Below are 20,727 nucleotides of genomic sequence, written 5' to 3' on the forward strand. Positions count from 1 at the left end.
GGATATGCGTCAACAGCAACCTTGGGAAAATCCTCTGCATTATCATTAACAGCAGACTCATACATTTCCTCAATGAAAACAATCTACTGAGCAAATGTCAATTTGGCTTTTTACCAAATTACCATAAGACAGAGCACAAATTCACCCTAATTGACAAACAAATAAACCAAAACAAAGGCAAAGTCTTCTCATGCTTTGTTGATTTCAAAAAAGCCTTCAACTCAATTTGGCATGAGGGTCTGCTATACAAATTGATGGAAAGTGGTGTTGGGGGTAAAAACACAAGACATTATAAAATCCATGTACACAAACAACAAGTGTGCGGTTAAAATTGGCAAAAAAAATAAAATCTTCCCACAGGGTCGTGGTGTGAGACAGGGATGCAGGATAAGCCCTACCCTCTTCAACATTTATATCAACAAATTGGCGAGGGCACTAGAACAGTCTGCAGCACCCGGCCTCACCCTACTAGAATCTGAAGTCTAATGTCTACTGTTTGGTGATGATCTGGTGCTTCTGTCCCCAACCAAAGCAGCACCTAGATATTCTGCACAGATTCTGCCAGACCTGGGCCCTGACAGTAAATCTCAGTAAGCTAAAAAATAATGGTGATGCAAAAAAGGGTCAAGTCGCCAGGACCACAAATACAAATTCCATCTAGACACTGTTGCCCCCGAGCACACAAAAAACTATACATACTTTGGCCTAAAAATCAGTGCCACACAAAGCTGTTAACGATCTGAGAGACAAGGCAAGAAGGGCCTTCTATGCCATCAAAAGGAACATGACATTCGACATACCAATTAGGCTTTGGCTAAAAGTACTTGAATCGTTATAGAACCCATTGCCCTTTATGGTTGTGAGGTCTTGGGTCCGCTCGCCAACCAAGAATTAACAAAATACGGCAAACACCAAATTGAAACTCTGCATACAGAATTCTGCTTGTCCACCAAGCCGCGATGCCAGTTTAGCCCACTAGAGCACATACTCTATTATTTCCTTGTAACTATATCTACTGTTTGTTTGTGCATTTCTGTGATTATTTAGTTAGCAAATAAATGATTTAAGACTATTGATGTATGGATGACTCATAGTGAAGACTGGGTTCATGCAGATAACCAACAATTTACGACGTTTGGAATGAAACTAACATGAGAATTTGCAAATAATTTCATTTAAAAAATCCTACAATGTAATTTTCTGGATTTTTTTTCTCATTTTGTCTGTCATAGTTGAAGTGTACCTATGATGAAAATTACAGGCCTCTCTCATCTTTTTAAGTGGGAGAATTTGCACAATTGGTGGCTGACTAAATACTTTTTTGCCCCACTGTATATTCAAACCATTCAACATGTTCGCTGCAAACAGAAGCCTTGTTGAACACACTTACAGAGACACCGCCCCCCCCAGACGTACCTGTTGTTGGTGTTGTGTTTGAGGGAGATGTACCAGACCCCCCCCCCCCTGTTGTTGGTGTTGTGTTTGAGGGAGATGTACCAGACCCTTACCTGTTGTTGGTGTTGTGTTTGAGGGAGATGTACCAGACACCCCCCCCAGACGTACCTGTTGTTGGTGTTGTGTTTGAGGGAGATGTATCAGACCCCCCCCAGACGTACCTGTTGTTGGTGTTGTGTTTGAGGGAGATGTATCAGACCCCCCCCCAGACGTACCTGTTGTTGGTGTTGTGTTTTGTACCTGTTGTTGGTGTTGTGTTTGAGGGAGATGTATCAGACCCCCCCCCCCCCAGAGTCTACCTGTTGTTGGTGTTGTGTTTGAGGGAGATGTATCAACCCCCCCCAGACGTATCTTGGTTTGAGCAGTAGTTACCTGTTGTTGGTGTTGTGTTTGAGGGAGATATCCCCCCCAGACGTACCTGTTGTTGGTGTTGTGTTTGAGGGAGATGTATCACAACCCCCCCAGACACCTGTTTGGTGTTGTGTTTGAGGGAGATGTATCAGACCCCCCCCCCAGACGATTATTACATACCACACCTACCACAGCAGATTACCTGTTGTTGGTGTTGTGTTTGAGGGAGATTATTACACGACCACACCCCATCAGATTAGATTATTACACTACCCACCCCACGCAGATTAGATTATTACATCTTGGTGAGCAGTAGTTCCAGATATCCTCTACCAGAGTCTCCTACCATGTGAAGCTCATCCACAACCACCACACCTACACACAGCAGATTAGATTATTACATACCACACCTACACACAGCAGATTAGATTATTACACGACCACACTGCACATCAGATTAGATTATTACACTACCACACCTACACACAGCAGATTAGATTATTACACTACCACACCTACACACAGCAGATTAGATTATTACACTACCACACCTACACAGCAGATTAGATTATTACACTACCACACCTACACACAGCAGATTAGATTATTACACTACCACACAGCACAGCAGATTAGATTATTACACTACCACACCTACACAGCACAGCAGATTAGATTATTACACTACCACACCTAGACACACAGACAGATTAGATTATTACACTACCACACCTACACACAGCAGATTAGATTATTACACTACCACACTACACACAGCAGATTAGATTATTACACTACCACACCTACACACACGCAGATTAGATTATTACACTACCACACCTACACACAGCAGATTAGATTATTACACTACCACACAGCACAGCAGATTAGATTATTACACTACCACACCTACACACATCAGATTAGATTATTACACTACCACACCTACACACCGCAGATTAGATTATTACACTACCACACCTACACACAGCAGATTAGATTATTACACTACCACACCTACACACAGCAGATTAGATTATTACACTACCACACCTACACACATCAGATTAGATTATTACACTACCACACCTACACACAGCAGATTAGATTATTACACTACCACACCTACACACATCAGATTAGATTATTACACGACCACACCTACACACAGCAGATTAGATTATTACACTACCACACCTACACACAGCAGATTAGATTATTACACTACCACACCTACACACAGCAGATTAGATTATTACACTACCACACCTACACACACACAGCAGATTAGATTATTACACTACCACACCTACACACATCAGATTAGATTATTACACTACCACACCTACACACAGCAGATTAGATTATTACACTACCACACCTACACACAGCAGATTAGATTATTACATACCACACTACACACACACAGCAGATTAGATTATTACACTACCACACACACACACAGCAGATTAGATTATTACACTACCACACCTACACACAGCACAGCAGATTAGATTATTACACTACCACACCTACACACAGCAGATTAGATTATTACATACCACACCTACACACACACAGTCAGATTAGATTATTACCTACCACACCTACACACAGCACAGCAGATTAGATTATTACATACCACACCTACACACAGCAGATTAGATTATTACCCTACCACAACACACAGCCAGCAGATTAGGATTACACACACACCTACAGGACACACAGGGTTAGTTTCATTACATCACACTCTACACACAGGACACACTCTGGACAGGACACACTCTGGACTAGACACACTCTGGACTGGACACACTCTGGACAGGACACACTTAGATTATTACAGGACACACCTGGACAGGACACACTCTGGACAGGACACACTCTACACACAGGACACACTCTGGACAGGACACACTCTGGACAGGACACACTCTGGACAGGACACACACATCTGATTAGATTACACACTCTGGACACCTACACACACTGGAGGACACACTCTGGACAGACACACACACTGATTAGATTATTACAGGACACACTCTGGACAGGACACTCTGGACAGGACTCTGGACAGGACACACTCTGGACAGGACACACACTGAGAACACACTCTGGACAGGACACACACTGAGAACACACTCTGGACAGGACACACACTGAGAACACACTCTGGACAGGACACACACTGAGAACACACTCTGGACAGGACACACACTGGACAGAACACACTCTGGACAGGACACACTCTGGACAGGACACACTCTGGACAGGACACACTCTGGACAGGACACACTCTGGACAGGACACACTCTGGACAGGACACACACTGGACAGGACACACTCTGGACAGGACACACACTGAGAACACACTCTGGACAGGACACACACTGACAGGACACACTCTGGACAGGACACACTCTGGACAGGACACACACTGGACAGGAACACACTCTGGACAGGACACACTCTGGACAGGACACACTCTGGACAGGACACACTCTGGACAGGACACACACTGGACAGGACACACTCTGGACAGGACACACTCTGGACAGGACACACACTGAGAACACACTCTGGACAGAACACACTCTGGACAGGACACACACTGAGAACACACTCTGGACAGGACACACACTGAGAACACACTCTGGACAGGACACACACTGGACAGGACACACACTGGACAGGACACACACTGGACAGGACACACTCTGGACAGGACACACTCTGGACAGGACACACTCTGGACAGGACACACTCTGGACAGGACACACTCTGGACAGGACACACTCTGGACACACACACTCTGGACAGGACACACTCTGGACAGGACACACAGAGAACACACTCTGGACAGGACACACACTGGACAGAACACACTCTGGACAGGACACACTGGACTGGACAGGACACACTCTGGACAGGACACACACTGAGAACACACTCTGGACAGGACACACACTGAGAACACACTCTGGACAGGACACACTCACACAGAGACACACTCTGGACAGGACACACACTGAGAACACACTCTGGACAGGACACACACTGAGAACACACTCTGGACAGGACACTGAGAACACACTCTGGACAGGACACACTCTGGACTCTGGACACACACACACTGGACAGGACACACTCTGGACAGGACACACACTGGACAGGACACACTCTGGACAGGACACACTCTGGACAGGACACACACTGAGAACACACTCTGGACAGGACACACACTGAGAACACACTCTGGACAGGACACACACTGAGAACACACACTGAGAACACACACTGAGAACACACTCTGGACACGACACACACTGAGAACACACTCTGGACAGGACACACACTGAGAACACACACTGGACAGGACACACACTGAAAACACACACTGGACAGGACACACACTGAGAACACACTCTGGACAGGACACACTCTGAGAACACACTCTGGACAGGACACACACTGAGAACACACTCTGGACAGGACGCACACTGAGAACACACACTGAGAACACACTCTGGACAGGACACACTGAGAACACACTCTGGACAGGACACACTGAGAACACACTCTGGACAGGACACACTGAGAACACACTCTGGACAGGAGAACACACAGGACACTGAGAACACACTCTGGACAGGACACACTGAGAACACACTCTGGACAGGACACACTGAGAACACACTCTGGACAGGACTGAGAACACACTCTGGACAGGAACACACTCTGGACAGGACACACACTGAGAACACACTCTGGACAGGACACACTCTGGACAGGACACACTCTGGACAGGACACACTGAGAACACACTCTGGACAGACACACACTGAGAACACACTCTGGACAGGACACACACTGAGAACACACTCTGGACAGGACACACTCTGGACAGGACACACTCTGGACAGAACACACTCTGGACAGGACACACACTGAGAACACACTCTGGACAGGACACACTCTGGACAGGACACACTCTGGACAGGACACACTCTGGACAGGACACACTCTGGACAGGACACACTCTGGACAGGACACACTCTGGACAGGACACACTCTGGACAGGACAGACTCTGGAGAACACACTCTGACAGGACACACACTGAGACAGGACACACTCTGGACAGGACACACTCTGGACAGGACACACACTGAGAACACACTCTGGACAGGACACACACTGAGAACACACTCTGGACAGGACACACACTGAGAACACACACTGAGAACACACTCTGGACAGAACACACACTGGACAGGAGAACACACTCTGGACAGGACACTGAGAACACACTCTGGACAGGACACACTCTGGACAGGACACACTCTGGACAGGACACACTCTGGACAGGACACACTCTGGACAGAACACACACTGAGAACATACTCTGGACAGGACACACTCTGGACAGGACACACTCTGGACAGGACACACTCTGGACAGGACACACTCTGGACAGGACACACTCTGGACAGGACACACACTGAGAACACACTCTGGACAGGACACACTCTGAGAACACACTCTGGACAGGACACACTCTGGACAGGACACACTCTGGACAGGACACACTCTGGACAGAACACACACTGAGAACACACTCTGGACAGGACACACTCTGGACAGGACACACACTGAGAACATACTCTGGACAGGACACACTCTGGACAGGACACACTCTGGACAGGACACACTCTGGACAGGACACACTCTGGACAGGACACACTCTGGACAGGACACACACTGGACAGGACACACACTGGACAGGACACACTCTGGACAGGACACACTCTGGACAGGACACACTCTGGACAGGACACACTCTGGACAGGACACACTCTGGACAGGACACACTCTGGACAGGACACACTCTGGACAGAACACACACCGTCTCTTTTTAATAACATTTTTAAAAATGTGGCTAAAGGGAAGGGGTGAAAATACTTTCCGATTGTATTTGTCATGTTTTTATATAGTTTAGAAAATGTATTGAAAACGAAATACAGAAATATCTCATTTACATAAGTATTCACACTCCTGAGTCAATACATGTTAGAATCACCTGTGGCAGCGAATACAGCTGTGAGTCTTTCTGGGCAAGTCCCTAAGAGATTTCCACACCTGGATTGTACAATATTTGCACATTATTCACATTACAGCCATTTTCAAGTCTTGTCATAGATTTTCAAGCCAATTTAAGTCAAAACTGTAACTAGGCAACTCAGGAACATTCAATGTCGTCTTGTGTTTTAGGCTATTGTCCTGCTGAAAAGTTCATTTGACAAGCATACCCATAACATATAGCAGCCACCACCATGTTGAAAATATGAAGAGTGGTACTCAGTGAAGTTGTTAATGACACGTTGTGTTAAAACACCGAACTGGTCTGACGCTTTAAGCACGCCATTTGATTAAATAATTAACACACACAAATAACTCAAGAGGGAGCCAGAGATCAAGATAGCCAGAACCTGTTCCTGACCCTCCTGCTGCAGCAGCTGGCCTTCGCAGATTCTGGCTTTGTGTTCCTGCTGTTGTTGGGAACAGGCTACACCAAGGGTCGGAAACCTTTTCCATTTGGAGTGACAATTTATCTTACTATTTCTACCGATATTAAATAAAAAGTTATTTGTCACATGCGCCGAATACAACAGGTGTAGTAGACCTCACAGTGAAATGCTGAATACAACAGGTGTAGTAGACCTTACAGTGAAATGCTGAATACAACAGGTGTAGTAGACCTTACAGTGAAATTCTTACTTGCCCTTAACCAACAAAGTTTGAAGAAGTTAAGAAAAAAATAAGTGTTCAGTAAAAAATTGAAAATAAACAAAGTATTCAACAAAAGCGAGGCTATATACAGGGTATTACGGTACAGAGTCAATGTGGAGGCTATATACAGGGTATTACGGTACAGAGTCAATGTGGAGGCTATATACAGGGTATTACGGTACTGAGTCAATGTGGAGGCTATATACAGGGTATTACGGTACTGAGTCAATGTGGAGGCTATATACAGGGTATTACGGTACAGAGTCAATGTGGAGGCTATATACAGGGTATTACGGTACAGAGTCAATGTGGAGGCTATATACAGGGTATTACGGTACTGAGTCAATGTGGAGGCTCTATACAGGGTGTTACGATACAGAGTCAATGTGGATGCTCTATACAGGTTGTTACGGTACAGAGTCAATGTGGAGGCTATATACAGGGGGGTACCGGTACAGAGTCAATGTGGAGGCTATATACAGGGGGTACCGGTACAGAGTCAATGTGGAGGCTATATACAGGGGTACTGGTACAGAGTCAATGTGGAGGCTATATACAGGGGGTACTGGTACAGAGTCAATGTGGATGCTATATACAGGGGGTACTGGTACAGAGTCAATGTGGAGGCTATATACAGGGGTACCAGTACAGAGTCAATGTGGAGGCTATATACAGGGTGTTACGGTACAGAGTCAATGTGGAGGCTATATACAGGGTGTTACGGTACAGAGTCAATGTAGAGGCTATATACAGGGTGTTACGGTACAGAGTCAATGTAGAGGCTATATACAGGGTGTTACGGTACAGAGTCAATGTAGAGGCTATATACAGGGTATTACGGTACAGAGATATACGTGTCAGTCATAATTTTCATATGCACATTTTCCTGGAACAGTTTAATTGAATATATAATAGCCTTTGTATCTCAAAATCAGTCTGTGGTTAATCTACATTATATCTACATGAAAATTATACAAATCTAAAAGTAACTGATATTGCCAACTATGTCGAAATAGCCTACATAAAGCCAACAAATAAAAACATTGCAGCCTGCAGGTAGAAAATATCCTGATAAAAGAAAATATCCTATAAATCACATGGCCTGTCTGCAACAAACTGTGAACATTGCATCAATTATCAACTAGGCAGGCCCCCCCCCCCAAAAAAATAAAATAAATAATCGCACTAGCAAGACTCAGCTCTTAGAGACTGACCCAGGAAGGCTCACAGCTCTTAGAGACTGACCCAGAAAGGCTCACAGCTCTTAGAGACTGACCCAGAAAGACTCACAGCTCTTAAAGACTGACTCAGAAAGACTCACAGTGCTTAGAGACTGACCCAGAAAGACTCACAGCTCTTAGAGACTGACCCAGGAAGACTCACAGCTCTTAGAGACTGACCCAGGAAGACTCACAGCTCTTAGAGACTGACCCAGAAAGACTCACAGCTCTTAAAGACTGACTCAGAAAGGCTCACAGCTCTTAGAGACTGACCCAGAAAGGCTCACAGCTCTTAGAGACTGACCCAGAAAGGCTCACAGCTCTTAGAGACTGACCCAGAAAGACTCACAGCTCTTAGAGACTGACCCAGAAAGACTCACAGCTCTTAGAGACTGACCCAGAAAGACTCACAGCTGTAATCACTGGCGACGGTGATTCTAACAAACATGTATTGACTCAGGGAGCTGAATACTCATGCAACGACTATATTTTTGTTGTTTAATTTATGTGTAGATTGTTGACAAAAGAAATGACAATTTCACTTTTATCTCACTTTGTAAGACAATAACATGAGAAGAAATCCAAGGGGTCTGAATACTTTCTGCAAGGCCCTGTACATATACACAGAGCATTTCTGCCTCTCCTTCCCTCTATCCCTCTCTGACTTCCACTGTACCTGTAGGTAGGTCATCTTCTCCTTGGCCAGGGATACGAAGGGCAGAATAAACAGAGCTTTCCTCCTGGTCTCCAGGACTCTCTTCAGCATTAACAGCTCTGCCACCAGGGTCTTCCCTGCACTGGTTGGGGCTGGGATTAGAGGTCAGGGGTTAACGGTCAGGGGTAGATTGGTAGGGTCAAGGGGTCAGGGTTCTGGGGCGGGGTAGATTGGTAGGGTCAAGGGGTCAGGGTACCTGAGTAGACCAGGTTGTGTCCTTGCAGCACGCGTCCCAGACTGAGACACTGAGCCTGCCAGGGGAACATGGAGGAGACACCATGATGACGGTAGCGTTCAAGGACCGCAGCAGGCAGCCCCCAGCTGGACAACAACAACTTGTCACACTGCTCGTCTGGACGCATAAACACCGCTGATAGACCAACACCTGGGGAGACACACACACACACACACACACACACACGCACGTTACACACCCCACACGTTACACACACACACACACACACGTTACACACCACACACGTTACACACACACACACACACACACACACACACACACACACACGTTACACACACACACACACACGTTACACACACACACACACACGTTACACACACACACACACACACCACACACGTTACACACACACCACACACGTTACACACCACACACACACACATCCTTTCATCCCGTACCTGTAGTGTTGAGCGTGCTGGCCTCCAGCCCAGTAGGGGGCGTGAGAACAGAGGCTGACATGTTGTTCCTCAGAGATCGCTGTAGGGCCGCGCTCTCCCTCGCCCGTGCCAGGTGGGAGGGTCTGAACAGGATGAAGTCATCAGACACGTCCAATGGGGAGTCAGCATTCTGGCAGGAACCATTTCCTCTTCCTGTGGGTGTGGTCTCAGAGCTCCTCCCCCTAGCCATGCGCTTCCTACTGTCAACGACAACATTGAAATGAAATAAACATTTATTGGCACGGCTGTTAAAGGTACAACCACGTCAATAAAGTTAGAACAAGATCAAATGAATGTTTTTTGTTTGTATGTCAGTCTACTGGTAAAAACACACCCTCTGGAGCTGCAGTTCTTCTGAGGGGGTGTGGCGTCCGTAGGTCTGTGTGGAAGCGTCCCAGCATGCTCTCTGTCCTCTGAGTCTTCACTGAACAGCAGGCACTGAGCCAGGTCCTTACAGTCCGCTGTCTGAACCAGCCCTGGATGCTCACACACACCTGGTCCCAGTCCAACCCTAGCCCCGACCTCTGGTCCTGGTGTCAGGCTGTGGGAGGTCTTGGCTGGAGCTGCAGAGGCGTGGGATACCCCTCTCTGGATTAAAGATACCCCCATCTCTACCCCATGTGTTAATTTCATCCCTCCAGGATCCAGAGCTTCCAGAACCTGCAGCATATCCTCTCCAGGGTCTAAGGAGGAGTCTCCTACCACACACACCTGTCCTGCAGCCCCATTCTGGGCCGTGTGTGTGTTGTCACGCAGCGTGTGTGTGTTGTCACGCAGCGTGTGTGTGTTGTCACGCAGCGTGTGTGTGTTGTCACGCAGCGTGTGTGTGTTTCGCAGGCGACTGGAGCGTCTTGGGGTGAGTGGTGTCTAGTCATGTTATAATATAGTAAAGGGTTGGGGACACTCACGGGGACACTGCAGAGAGAAACAGAGTAAAACATTAAAACATCTAGTCATGTTATAATATAGTAATTAACACAGGGTTATAACATCTAGTCATGTCATAATATAGTAATTAACACAGGGTTATAACATCTAGTCATGTCATAATATAGTAATTAACACAGGGTTATAACATCTAGTCATGTCATAATATAGTAATTAACACAGGGTTATAACATCTAGTCATGTCATAATATAGTAATGATCACAGGGTTATAACATCTAGTCATGTCATAATATAGTAATGATCACAGGGTTAAAACATCTAGTCATGTCATAATATAGTAATGATCACAGGGTTATAACATCTAGTCATGTCATAATATAGTAATGATCACAGGGTTATAACATCTAGTCATGTCATAATATAGTAATGATCACAGGGTTAAAACATCTAGTCATGTCATAATATAGTAATGATCACAGGGTTATAACATCTAGTCATGTCATAATATAGTAATGATCACAGGGTTATAACATCTAGTCATGTCATAATATAGTAATGATCACAGGGTTATAACATCTAGTCATGTTATAATATAGTAATGATCACAGGGTTATAACAGGACTGTGTGCTCCCGATCCCCATGGCCGATGTGAGAAGGACTTCCAAGCGTGTTAACCCCTGCTAGGCTGCCGCCAGATGACACCCCGATCCACGTCCTCAGACCGCATGCAGACCAGCTGGCTGGAGTGTTTACAGACATATTAAATCTCTCCCTATCCCAGTCCGCTGTCCCCACGTTTCAAGATGTCCAGCATTGTTCCTGTACCCAAGAAAGCAAAGATAACTGAACTGAATGACTACCGGCCCATAGAACTCACTCCTCTCCATCATGAAGTGCTTTGAGAGACTAGTCAAGGATCATACCACTTCTACCTTACCTGCCACCCAAGACCCACTTCAGTTTGCTTACCGCCCCAATAGATCCAAAGACAACGCAATCGCCATCACACTGCACACTTCCCCCTGGACAAAAGCCATACCTATGTGAGAATGCTGTTCATTGACTACAATTCTGCGTTCAACACCATTGTCCCCTCAAAGCTCATCACTAAGTTCAGGAGCGTGGGACTGAACACCTCTCTCTGCAACTGGATCTAAATTGCTTTCGGTATGAGTTAGAAATGTCGGTGTCCGTAATTTTCGGTTTATCGTCCCAGCTCTACAGAGTGGTGCCAGGAAGATAACCTCTTCTGATCGTGGACTACAGGAGACAGCAGAGAGATCATGTGCCAATCTGGGGCCGCAGTGGGGAGGGTGAAAAGCTTCAAGTTCCTCTGCGTGCACATCACTGACGACCTGAAGTGCTTCTACATCTGAATTGCTTGATGTCTGGGGTTTTAGTCTGGGTTTCTGTATAGCACTTTCTAACATCGGCTGATGTAAATGGGGCTTTATAAATACATTTGATTGGATTGAAATAGTCCCTTCACAGACAGTGGTGAAGAAGGTGCAAAAGCACCTCTTCAACCACAAGAGGCTGAAGAAAGTCAGCTGAGCCCCTAAGACCCTCAAACTATCTCCGCCTGGTGCAGTAACTGAATCACCTGCAGGGCATCTACAGCACCCGGTGTTACAGGAAGGAGATCATCAAGGACCTCATCCACACGAGACACAGCCTGTTCACCCATCTACCATCTAGAAGATCATCAAGGACCTCATCCACACAGCCTGTTCACCCATCTACCATCTAGAAGATCATCAAGGACCTCATCCACACAGCCATCTAGGAGATCATCAAGGACCTCATCCACACGAGACACAGCCTGTTCACCAATCTACCATCTAGAAGGCGGAGACAGTAGGGATGGGACGATACCAGTATGGAGATACTCATTACTATCGTGGCAAGGTAACAAAACACGAAGCGAATTTAACCTTTTAGGAAAACAACCCTAATTTTGGAAACAAACATAATTATGCAGGCATCCAGAGTTATTTATTTTCCAAGCTATAGCAAACACTATTTTATATACAGCAGGTTTTTAAAGGTCCAAATAGTTTGGTGTGCTCAGTGCTTAAAACATATTTGAATACTGGTATTGTCCCGGCCCTAGGAGACTGTACATGTGCATCTAAGCTGGAACCGAGCGACTGATAAACCACTTCGATCTCTAGGCCATCAGTCTGTTAAACAGTCCCCACTAGCCGGCCTCCGCCCAGTACCCTGCCCTGAACTTAGTCACTTGCTGGCTACCACCCAGTACTCGACCCTGTGCCTTAAAGACTGCTGCCCTATGTACATGGACATGGTACACTGGTCACTTTAATAATGTTTACATACTGTTTTACCCACTTCATGTGTATATACTGTATTCTAGTAATGGTTCCTATATAACTACTGCTGTACTCACCTTTTCAAATCAAATGTATTTATAAAGCCCTTCTTACATGAGCTGATGTCTCAAAGTGCTGTACAGAAACCCAGCCTAAAACCCCAAACAGCAAGCAATGCAGGTGTAGAAGCACGGTGGCTAGGAAAACTCCCTAGAAAGGCCAAAACCTAGGAAGAAACCTAGAGAGGAACCAGGCTATGTGGGGTGGCCAGTCCTCTTCTGGCTGTGCCGGGTGGAGATTATAACAGAACATATACTGTCCATACTATCTATACACACCATTATATATTTATATTCTGGACTCTGACATTTCTTCATTTCTTTCTTTTTAATTTTTGGATTGCACTGTTGGAGCAAGAAACACAAGCATTTCATTGCACCTGCGATAACATCTATAAAAATATCTGTACGCTACCAATAAACGTAGATTTTGACGGTGGTGCTGCTTTGATTGACCGACAATAACAAGCTACACACTTGAAAAGCGTTTTCATTCAAATAGGGCTTTTTATTTTTCTAATAAGTAACTAGCAAGTAATCAAATACGAACGTCCGTAGCAGTGCCCATCCCGAATAATATTAAAACCTCTTAATGTTATAATATAGTAAATAACCGAGTTTCGAAATCTAGTCCAGTACATTCTGTGAACGAGTCAACTGCTGTTCCACAGTGGGACACGGGTATGTTAACATGATGGTGGCCTTAAGTTCCAGTGAAACTGTCTGCTTTTCATCGGCAGGTTTTCTTGTCATGGTCCTTAATTTATAAACACAATTTTTCTCCACACAGATATTATATATGGAATAATCGGGATATATTGTATAAAAATACCTCTCTGTTTTTAGAATATTGGTTCCGAAATAATATCCTATTGGTGAGACAACTGGTAAATGCAGAGGGTCTTTTACTCAGTTATAAGGAATTCTTATCACTTTACAAGGTCCCTGTAACACCTAAAGATTTTGCAATTGTTTTAGATGCCATTCCCTCAGGTGTTGCTCTGTTATTCAGGAACGTGTCAAGACCTGACCCTCAGAGCCGACCTTCTGTTGACCCTGTTGACTCATCTGTAGGAAAGATTTGATTCACTTTTGGTCCATTCACCAATAGAGCTATAGGATCCTTGTTTCAGCAGGATGTTGTATCTATACCTTATGTCATGTTGGTCCATTCAACAACAGAGCGATACGATCCTTGTTTCAGCAGGATGTTGTATCTATACCTTATGTCATGTTGGTCCATTCAACAACAGAGATACGATCCTTGTTTCAGCAGGATGTTGTATCTATACCTTATGTCATGTTGGTCCATTCAACAACAGAGCGATACGATCCTTGTTTCAGCAGGATGTTGTATCTATACCTTATGTCATGTTGGTCCATTCAACAACAGAGCAACGATCCTTGTTTCAGCTGGATGTTGTATCTATACCTTATGTCATGTTGGTCCATTCAACAACAGAGCGATACGATCCTTGTTTCAGCAGGATGTTGTATCTATACCTTATGTCATGTTGGTCCATTCAACAACAGAGCGATACGATCCTTGTTTCAGCAGGATGTTGTATCTATACCTTATGTCATGTTGGTCCATTCAACAACAGAGCGATACGATCCTTGTTTCAGCAGGATGTTGTATCTATACCTTATGTCATGTTGGTCCATTCAACAACAGAGCGATACGATCCTTGTTTCAGCTGGATGTTGTATCTATACCTTATGTCATGTTGGTCCATTCAACAACAGAGCGATACGATCCTTGTTTCAGCAGGATGTTGTATCTATACCTCATGTCATGCCTTATTGGAATGGATTTATTGATAATATCTGTTGGAAAAAAGTTTGGATGTTGCCACACACATACCTACTACTTGTTAACAAAAATTAAGGAAGTTTCCTTTAAAATTATTCATAAATATTATCCTGCCAACCACTATATGAAGAAATTTAAGGAAAACATCAACTCAAATTGCTCCTTTTGTAATGACCACCCAGAAACAGTTGTGCATCTTTTTTGGCGTTGTGTTCATGTAAGAGAACTGTGGCAAGACATCAGTAGGTGTATAATTTAACACATTTATGAAGATTTTACACTATTGTGGAGAGATGTACTGTTTGGATTCTTCACATATAATAGAAATAAGCGGAATCATTTTTATGTAATTAATTTCATTATTCTTTTGGCCAAATGTCATATACACAAATGTAAATTTACAAACAGAAAACCACATTTTCGTACCCTACAAAAAGAAATTGAACTGTATTTTAAGACGGTTAAATGCTCTACTGACAAAAAAGTTGTTAGAATTGTAAGTATATACATGTCCCTTAAGGTCCTTGTGTAATTGTAATGTGATATTGTACCCCCTAGCTCGATTGTCTATTGTTTGTAATCTATGTTTGCTTGTGTTCCCTCATGTGCTTTATGTATTGATTTGATATAAAAAAATAAATAATAATAACATATAAAGGCGACCCCAATCACACACACAAAAAAAGGGTGTGTTAACATGACAATTTAACTCGGTGTCGTGTGGAAAAATAAAAAAATGTCCACCTGTTTTTCTTGATGATCTGATGTCGTCCCATGTAACATTTCCTCTTGGCCGGGGGGGCCGTGGAGCTCATCCTGTCGTCCTAACTATGCGTCTCCTGACCTGAGTCCTGTCCGGCTGGACTGGCTGACGGACCCCGGTAGAGAACAGGGCTCAGCAACCCTCCATATCCGACCTCACTGTTACTAGGCTGGCTGGAGAAAACAGGCAGCAGGTTCACTACGACAGCGTATCATAGTGAAATAAAACATTAATTAGTATACTTGTAACAACCTTAAGCTAACGTTAAAGTAGCTACGTTAGCTTTACGTTAGTTGTAGTCACTTTTTGCTACAAAATTAAATGTTTCGCCAGATAACGTTAACAACATTAGCATGCAAAAGTTCTGAATATAGCACAGAGTAAGCTACGTTTGTTTCTGCAAATAATGTCAACAAATAAAAGAAAGGGGACAACAATAAATATTTTGTTGGAAGATGGAAACATACGTGAAGAATCGAAAATACCGCCAGTGTTTCACAAAAAAAAGTCCGACGGTGTACAACAACTTCCGTTCGTTGACAGTCGTAAACATGGACTTTCACTTGGGAAATCTAAATTATTCTCAAACCATCCACATTTGCAGCAACACTTTAATCCCTATTTTAAATAGGAGTTTATGAAACTGTTCTGAGCTTTCTGACCTTTAAAGAATTGACATGTTCAGCCAGAGGGGTATCATACAAAGGCATACCAGCAACACGAAAAACTTACTTCCGGGTCAAGGAATTACGAAATTTTTCTAAATAGAGGTCGTCTACGTAATCGTAGAAAGGTGTAGCAAAACTGTATTTATTCATGATATATAAAAAATAATAGGCTGAACATGAACATTGATTTATATGTGTTCATATTTAAGTGACATTTGTGTGCCAATACAATACACTGTATATGATATACATAGAGAAGACTGTTCTAGGACCTGAAGTAAAAGTGCGGTTGGGATTACTCACTACGGTCTGTAGAATGTATACATTGTATTATTTCAAGGGGGACTGAGGTCTAAATACCCAGCAACATGTTCTACTCCCACCTACTCCATTCACTGCAATGCAATACAATGTATGGCCTATAAATAACATATTGGCTTATAGAGAAAATACTATTCTATTTGCAGATGTATAAGTTGGGTTGGGAATACTCAGTGGGGTCTGTAGAATCTATATATGGTGTTATTTCATGGGGGACTGAGGTATAAATACCCAGCAACACGTTCTACTCCACTCACTCCATAGCCCCAAATGCATTACATAGTAAAATCATATGGCTATACAGTGCCTTGCGAAAGTATTCGGCCCCCTTGAACTTTGCGACCTTTTGCCACATTTCAGGCTTCAAACATAAAGATATAAAACTGTATTTTTTTGTGAAGAATCAACAACAAGTGGGACACAATCATGAAGTGGAACGACATTTATTGGATATTTAAAACTTTTTTAACAAATCAAAAACTGAAAAATTGGGCGTGCAAAATTATTCAGCCCCTTTAAGTTAATATTTTCAAGCGCCACCTCTTGCTGCGATTACAGCTGTAAGTCGGGTAGTTGTTGTTGCCATCCTGTACCTGTCCCGCATGTCTGATGTTCGGATGTACCCATCCTGTGCAGGTGTTGTTACACGTGGTCTGCCACTGCGAGGATGATCAGCTGTCTGTCCTGTCTCCCTGTAGCGCTGTCTTAGATCTGTGAAGTTATTTGGATTTTTACAAATTATCTTTGAAAGACAGGGTCCTGAAAAGGGACGTTTCTTTTTTTGCTGAGTTTACTACCTCTTCCACAAAGACAAAGTTGGGGTTTGGTTACAGCTATCAAATTATTCAAGACAGGTTCTATCTTGTTATTTCCAATTGCAAAAGGCAGTGGATGAAAGAGATATTTAGGACATTCAATAGCAGAGGAGACATTATATAACTTAGAGGCATACTTACGACCCCTAAACATAAGGGTCCTAGACTAAGGCCCTAGATGGACCTACTACTGAGGGCGTATATTTCTCATTAGGGTAATCTAGCCATAGACCTTATGAGAGCCAATAGTATGGTCAATCCTGGTGGAATACTCTTTGGAGACATTTAATTGGATGCGTCTGGGTTGATTCCTGGCTGTCTTATCTTGTTGGAAGATGTATGAGAGGACAATGCATGCGATAGGCATACTTAGCAATGGGACTAAAATTGATCCAAACAATTCACTCTGACTCTTTTTTTAAAAACGACTACATACGAACCACTAGGCGTGGCTTGTCGGTTCAGGTTCTGAACCATTTTTACCCATTGGTAATTGGTTTTCAATTGATTCCCTTGGATCTCTATTCCCCTCAACAGAGGTTGCTGGTGGATGATAAGAAGTATCAAAAACATGTACTTCAAAGGTGTACCCCAAGTTTTGTTTTTAATTGTAAAGGATGTGGTCACGTGTCAAATGTTTGCAGTCAGGAGACGTATGATATTGAAGATCTGTGAATGGAAAATGTTGTAACTGTGGTGGGGATCATACTCTGGACTTCCTTGAGTGCCCTATTCGGGTGAAAGGTCGAGATGTCAAGGATCAGGACCACGCAGCAGATCTCCTATGTGGAGGTGATGAAGAGAGTCGAAGGGGCAAGAGGCAACAGTGTTGAGGACATGGCAGTGGATGCATAGCAACCAGTTGCTCGTGTTTTAAATCAATCGGGTGATCTGGATACACTCATTGTGAAGAAGGGGGATTTCGTAGCATTTATAACCACAGTGATTAATTGTACAGCACAACTGTCTAAGAAGTCCAAGAAGCTGGATATCATAACTTCAAGACTTCACGGCAAAAGCACGACAAGGACTTTTGTCGCCCTGATAGGAGGATTCAGAGCCTGTGTTGGGACCTGATTAGAATTAGTTGTTTTTTTTTTACAGAAAAGCAGGTAGATTTTTTTTTGTTAATTTGTTTTTGTTGGTAGTTTGTATAATATTTTATATATTTTTACCCAAATGTTTTCGGGTTTTTAAAAATCCTTTTTATGCACCCGCACAGTATGTGGCGGAAGGCACATTTAATTGTTGCGAACGCCATTCGACCAAAGAAGAAGAATATAACCCGATTTCGACGCATGCGTTGGAGAGACGGTATCAAACCGGACGTTACTGTTTGAAAGATTGGCGGTCGGACACAGTGCTCTCAAATGCCTGCTATGAATTTGAGTAAATTAACAAAAATCTAGTAGATATTGTACATGTTTTATATACGAAGGCTATAGCTGTCGAGAGAGGCAAGAAAGCAGATCAACCAAGCACACTTAATCATAGGCTTGCTAGCTACCGGTAGCTGCTAGTCACACACATTTAGATAAGTTACGTATTTCTGGAGAAGCAGCCCGCTAATGTCAGTGAGAAGGGCTCTGGTGGACTGTGTTGTGTTGTCTCTTCAGGACTCGTGTGTGTTATACCCCTGTTGTAGAGGATGCTTCTCCAGGATGCAACAGACGGACACGGCCAGGTAAGAGGCACACAAGTTATCGAAAAGCCCTTGGCTTAATTCTCCAACTACTGGCTCTGTGGGAAATACAATCCCGAAGCTGTGTTTTAACGTTTGGAAACGTCAATTATCATCGCCATGATCACTTGCGAAACGGTGCAGGGGATATTTAGGAGGGGGAATGCAGAAGGGGATATTTAGGAGGGGGAATGCAGAAGGAGAAGGGGATATTTAGGAGGGGGAATGCAGAAGGAGAAGGGGATATTTAGGAGGGGAAATGCAGAAGGGGATATTTAGGAGGGGGAATGCAGAAGGAGAAGGGGATATTTAGGAGGGGGAATGCAGAAGGAGAAGGGGGATATTTAGGAGGGGGAATGCAGAAGGAGAAGGGGGATATTTAGGAAGGGGAATGCAGAAGGAGAAGGGGATATTTAGGAGGGGGAATGCAGAAGGAGAAGGGGGATATTTAGGAGGGGGAATGCAGAAGGAGAAGGGGATATTTAGGAGGGGGAATGCAGAAGGAGAAGGGGATATTTAGGAAGGGGAATGCAGAAGGAGAAGGGGATATTTAGGAGGGGGAATGCAGAAGGGGATATTTAGGAGGGGGAATGCAGAAGGAGAAGGGGATATTTAGGAGGGGGAATGCAGAAGGGGATATTTAGGAGGGGGAATGCAGAAGGAGAAGGGGGATATTTAGGAAGGGGAATGCAGAAGGAGAAGGGGATATTTAGGAGGGGGAATGCAGAAGGGGAAGGGGGATATTTAGGAGGGGAAATGCAGAAGGAGAAGGGGATATTTAGGAGGGGGAATGCAGAAGGAGAAGGGGGATATTTAGGAGGGGTAATGCAGAAGGAGAAGGGGGATATTTAGGAGGGGAAATGCAGAAGGAGAAGGGGGATATTTAGGAGGGGGAATGCAGAAGGAGAAGGGGGATATTAAGGAGGGGAAATGCAGAAGGAGAAGGGGATATTTAGGAGGGGGAATGCAGAAGGAGAAGGGGGATATTTAGGAGGGGGAATGCAGAAGGAGAAGGGGATATTTAGGAGGGGGAATGCAGAAGGAGAAGGGGGATATTTAGGAGGGGAAATGCAGAAGGAGAAGGGGATATTTAGGAGGGGGAATGCAGAAGGAGAAGGGGGATATTTAGGAGGGGGAATGCAGAAGGGGATATTTA

The 20,727-nt window shown here is 44.1% G+C and overlaps 1 protein-coding gene across 1 annotated transcript; it reads right to left on the bottom strand.

Annotated features, from left to right (window-relative positions):
* Nucleotides 1-2,101: 2,101 nt before the first annotated feature.
* Nucleotides 2,102-11,075, bottom strand: LOC135532155 (uncharacterized). Its single transcript, XM_064959778.1, has 7 exons — nt 10,563-11,075; nt 10,190-10,428; nt 9,732-9,920; nt 9,497-9,627; nt 3,409-3,413; nt 2,317-2,321; nt 2,102-2,181 (listed from the first exon to the last, which is right to left on the bottom strand). The coding sequence occupies exons 1-7, from the start codon at nt 10,895-10,897 to the stop codon at nt 2,102-2,104; spliced, it is 984 nt and encodes a 327-aa protein (XP_064815850.1). The 5' UTR covers nt 10,898-11,075.
* Between the last annotated feature and the right edge of the window lie 9,652 nt (nt 11,076-20,727).

This window comes from Oncorhynchus masou, unplaced genomic scaffold (genome assembly GCF_036934945.1).
Source record: "Oncorhynchus masou masou isolate Uvic2021 unplaced genomic scaffold, UVic_Omas_1.1 unplaced_scaffold_1749, whole genome shotgun sequence".
NCBI classification, from domain to species: Eukaryota; Metazoa; Chordata; class Actinopteri; order Salmoniformes; family Salmonidae; genus Oncorhynchus; species Oncorhynchus masou.

Excerpts from the sequence above, each read along its gene's own strand:
- LOC135532155 (XM_064959778.1), bottom strand. The coding sequence starts at position 10,897 with ATGCTGCAGGTTCTGGAAGCTCTGGATCCTGGAGGGATGAAATTAACA. Across the intron at positions 9,921-10,189 it reads CAGCACGCTCAACACTACAG|GTGTTGGTCTATCAGCGGTG; the intron begins GTACGGGATGAA and ends GTGTCTCCCCAG. Across the intron at positions 9,628-9,731 it reads ACACAACCTGGTCTACTCAG|CCCCAACCAGTGCAGGGAAG; the intron begins GTACCCTGACCC and ends CTCTAATCCCAG.